Below are 4,185 nucleotides of genomic sequence, written 5' to 3' on the forward strand. Positions count from 1 at the left end.
CCCCTAAAACAGAGTTAGACCCGAGGACTCACCTCGAACTCCCCTTTGGTGTACTTGGCGTCAGGCACGCTGACGATTTCCTCCTCGCTCATCTCGGGGATGCCCTGGGGCGGTCAGAGAGGGCCGGGCCGTCAGGGGCTGCACGGCCCCAGCCCCGCTGCCCAACAGCTGAGCAGAAATGCAGACCCCCAAAGCCAACCCACCAGGACCCCAGGCATCCTCCACCTTCCCTCTGCCTGGGCAGAGAAGACCAAAATTTCACCCCCAACCAGCTGCTCTGCAAGGAGGGAGCCACATCTCTCCTGCCCTTAACCCTTCGTCCTGGGGTGGGAGCTCTCGGGAAGGGGGTAAAGGCTCACCAGGGATGCACCCACCCTTCTCCCGGAGCTCACTGGGGGCTAGGGATAGCAAGAGGCCAACGTACAGGCGTCCACCCCCCTGACCCTCCCCATGCTCCTTTTAACCCTCCCACTGTGCCACGGCTGCTGCGGGCTCTGCTGAGCTTCCCCGGCAAGCCCCCGCTCCAGCCGGACCCCCAGGGAGAGCTGCAGACCCCAATACCCACGTTGAAGTGCCAGAGGGTGAGGACAGCGATGACCATGGCCGTGGTGGTCCTGCCCCGACCGCTGGAGCAGTTGAACACAAAGGCTGCCTGCGAGTCCTCGGCCAGGGCGCTCTTCATCGCCCCCAGCAGCCGGTCAAAGTCCTACCGGGAGCAAAGCCGGGAGGTTTTTATGGGTGCAGCCCACCTCCCTTCCCCACCATGGGATCCCCCTTGTCCAGCAACCTCCAGGCTAAAATCCCCGGCTCCTCGCTGCACACGCCGGATCCAGCAGCCTCCCCTCCAACCCCCGCTGGCCGAAAGCACCCAGGGTCTCCACGCAGCATCTCCCGGGGGACCCTGCCCCAGCGAGCGCCCCGCACTAAGCCTGGGCACACCACCGTGGTCCTGGAGCTGGGTGGCAGCGAGCACCCAAGTGCCATTCACCCCACAGCAGCAGGGATGGCTTGGGAAGGAGGGGACAGCACCGTCCCATCCCCAGGGTACCTGCTCCTTGGGAGCGCAGAAGTCGGGGATGGGGATGCGGCGGTAGGTCAGCCCCTGGCAGGCGTTCTTCTGCTGGCTGAATATCTCCTGCGTGGTCAGGCAGCTCTTGAACATCTTCATCTGCTTCTCTGCCTCCAGGTACACCTCCAGCCACTTCTGGCACTTCAACAGGTCGCCCTTCAGGGTAGCCTCTAGTTTCTACCAGAGGATGGAGAAACCCTCACCGTAAGACCCGCTCCTCTTAATTTTTTCAGGATTTTAATTATTTTTTGGCTGATACCCCGCAGCCAACGCAAAACCCCACACCGGGTCCTGGCCACCGCTTCTGCCCAGGACCACCGTCCCCACCGTGCTTGATGGGAGCCTCAGGAGCACCATCTCTCACCACCCTGGGTAGCTCCTCCATGCAGCCGCGCTGCTGCCGGCAGCCAAGCTCCTCGGCTGCCTATCTCCTCTAGAAACCCAGCTGGGAACATCTGCTGTCCTTTCCCCGCGTGCCTTTTACCCTCGCTTTCAAGGCACGCTATAAATTCTTCGGGGGAGGATCTCCGCTTTGCTCTGCCTTTGCAAACTCTTACACAGTGACAGCCAAGTCAGGAGGACTCCTCGATTTTTGCAGTACGATAAAGAGCGGGTCGACCACTTGGTTTTACATCAGCTGGGCTGTCCCCAGCCTCCAGCAGACACGGAGGGGGCGTGAGCCAAACACAGCACCCGATACGACCATTGCCCCTCATTGCCAAAAGAAAAAAAAAAAAAACCAAAAAACAACCCCAAAACAAGCAGCTCCAGGGGGTGAGGGACTACCAAAGCCTGCGGACGTCACCCACGAGGGCTCCTGGGAGGGGGAGATCAGCCCTTGCTGGACGGGCAGGAGCTCACCTCCAGTTGCTGGGGCGAGGCGGCGGGCACGGGGATCAGCTCCTCCAGGTACCCGGGCTCCCGCAGCGTATAGATCTGCTCGTTCCCCTCCAGGACCGCTTCTTCCCGGAGGTTGATCCAGACGATGCGGGCGTGTTTCCTCTTGGCATCCGTCAGGTATCGCAGGACGCTCCCCAGGGTCTAGGGGAAGGGGCAAGCAAGGGTGATGGGAGGGCTGGGAGCCCGTTGCGGGCAACCCTGCCCGCTGCAGGGTGCATGCTCCTCACCTTGGAGCTGGGCTGCGCCGTCCCGTAGATGGGCATCTTGGGCACCCGTCGGAAGTTGGCCACGCTCATCTCCTTGGCGGTGCTCAGCACGTCGGGGCAGAAGCGCTCATCCGCCACCTGCAGCAAAGCAAAGCTTGGGCAAGGGGTGTCCCCCCCTACCCACGGGTTTGCAGGGGGGTTCCCAGCACACCACAACCTCTCATCCATGATCCCCACTCAGGAGAAGTCTCCAAACCCTTGCAAGCCCAGCAAGCCGGAGCTCAAAGCCGCACGGCCGCATTTCAAAGGCGGGAGATGCTCTTCTTGCAGCAATACCATGCCAAAGCAGCAGCAAGCCACCAACAGCTCTGGCCTCCTTCCCCCTGCCACAGCCACCCAGGAGCACCAAGAAAGGTGAAGCTGCAGCTAGGCTTCCATGTTATGGGGTGCTCCAGGCTCATGTTACTGGGTGCTCCAGCATCCCAGTACCCGGGGCCGGCGGGGCTGGACACATCCGTGTGCACAGGGGGTCTCTGGCCACATGCCCATCCTTGCCAAGGATGCAGGCAGAAGTGAACCTGAGACCCCACGATGGACCTGGAGACCCCACGATGGACCTAGAGACCCCACCCGCGTCCCCTTGGTGACGAGGTCCCCAGTGACGGTGAGCTCCGACGAGTTCATCTCCGCCTGCAGCCGGTAGAGCTCGGGGTGCCGACACATCCACCTGCTGAAGCTGAGGGCAAAGCCCAGGGGGTACTGCCGGCGGGGGGCCGGGGAGGGGGGACGCGCCGTCAGCCTGGGCTCGCACCCCCCTGCCCGAACGCAACCCATGACCCCACCGAAAAAGCCTGCATTTGCTTGGGAAATTCAGAGGCGGAGACCCCTTCCCTCCCACGACATGGGGAAGGCAAAAAAAAAAAAAAAAAAAAAAAAGGGGAAAAGGGGGGTTTTTTGGGGTCCGGGGGGTTGGGGTTTTGGGGTTTTTTTTTTTTAGAGTTATCCTGTAAAGTAGTTGAAAGCAATCAAATAAAAATAGCGTTCCAGGCTCTGCAAAGTCCTCTGGAGGAAATACTCTTTGGTGCTGCTCCCCTGAAAGCAAAGGCAGGTGGGATTCGTGATGCCCAACGCCCACCGGTCCTGCAGCCCCGAGCAGCCCGGGAGGCTGGGGAAAAAGCCACACGCTTCTTTGGGGCCGGCTTGGAAGGGAGACAAGCGAAGAGCAAACAGGCCTGGGGCATATTTTTTTATGCAGCAGTTTTTTGGGGGGGAAGAGGAGCAGAAATGCCATTTAAGCCGCTCAGAAGGCTTTTTTGCATATTCATGCGAACTCCACCAAGCTGTTTGTTTGGAAAGAAACCGTTTCCAAATGAGAAGCGGGGCAGGGGGTGGAACTACAAAACCCAATCTGGAATAGTTTTTGATGGGGTTTTTTTTTTTCTTTAAATGAAACATTTCAAGTTGTCCATATTAAATGATGCTTAAAGACATAAATTTGCATTTCAGCTCAAACAAAACCATCCCTTTAGCCCAAGAACACACGGGGAGCGGTTCCAACTGGACTCGAGGGGTGTTGCTATCCCCGGGGGGAGGGGGATACACTGTCCAGATGCTAACGGGAGACCCGAACCCAAGGGGAGGGGGTTGGTTAATGCAAGGTCCTGCCCCCACCCCGGCCACCTCCGTGGCCTTCGGCCAAGATGCTCGGGCAGCGGCATCCCTGGGGAAAGAGGTCCCCGTGCCAGCGATGCCGCGGGTAGGGATGCAGGGAGCCTGCCGGAGACATCACCTCCCAGCCCCATGCTCCGGGTCATGCGAGGAATGGTCAGGGACCTCTCGGGGACCCCCCCATCTGCCTTCAGAGCCCAGCGGGACCCCCAGGACCCGCTCCAGGGTCAGCAGCTCACGGGGGGGTGGCAGACCCCAAAATGAAGGGTGACGCTAGACAAACTTAAGTAAGAGCAAGACGAGCTTCTTAATTAGAGACATAAACCACACGCCCTGTAACAT

The 4,185-nt window shown here is 59.9% G+C and overlaps 1 protein-coding gene across 1 annotated transcript in view; it reads right to left on the bottom strand.

The window, feature by feature from the left end:
* Nucleotides 1-32: 32 nt before the first annotated feature.
* Nucleotides 33-4,185, bottom strand: part of LOC104076027 (paladin-like) — a gene marked incomplete at both ends in the record, with an annotated part of 7,439 nt that continues 3,286 nt past the window's right edge. Inside the window, 8 exons of the mRNA XM_009576721.1 lie at nucleotides 33-104; nucleotides 566-706; nucleotides 1,049-1,246; nucleotides 1,931-2,110; nucleotides 2,197-2,313; nucleotides 2,536-2,541; nucleotides 2,806-2,945; nucleotides 3,183-3,267. Coding sequence (XP_009575016.1) covers nucleotides 33-104; nucleotides 566-706; nucleotides 1,049-1,246; nucleotides 1,931-2,110; nucleotides 2,197-2,313; nucleotides 2,536-2,541; nucleotides 2,806-2,945; nucleotides 3,183-3,267 — 939 coding nt within the window. The remainder of the gene's footprint in view (nucleotides 105-565; nucleotides 707-1,048; nucleotides 1,247-1,930; nucleotides 2,111-2,196; nucleotides 2,314-2,535; nucleotides 2,542-2,805; nucleotides 2,946-3,182; nucleotides 3,268-4,185) is intronic.

Source organism: Fulmarus glacialis, unplaced genomic scaffold (genome assembly GCF_000690835.1).
Source record: "Fulmarus glacialis isolate BGI_N327 unplaced genomic scaffold, ASM69083v1 scaffold25404, whole genome shotgun sequence".
NCBI lineage: Eukaryota > Metazoa > Chordata > Aves > Procellariiformes > Procellariidae > Fulmarus > Fulmarus glacialis.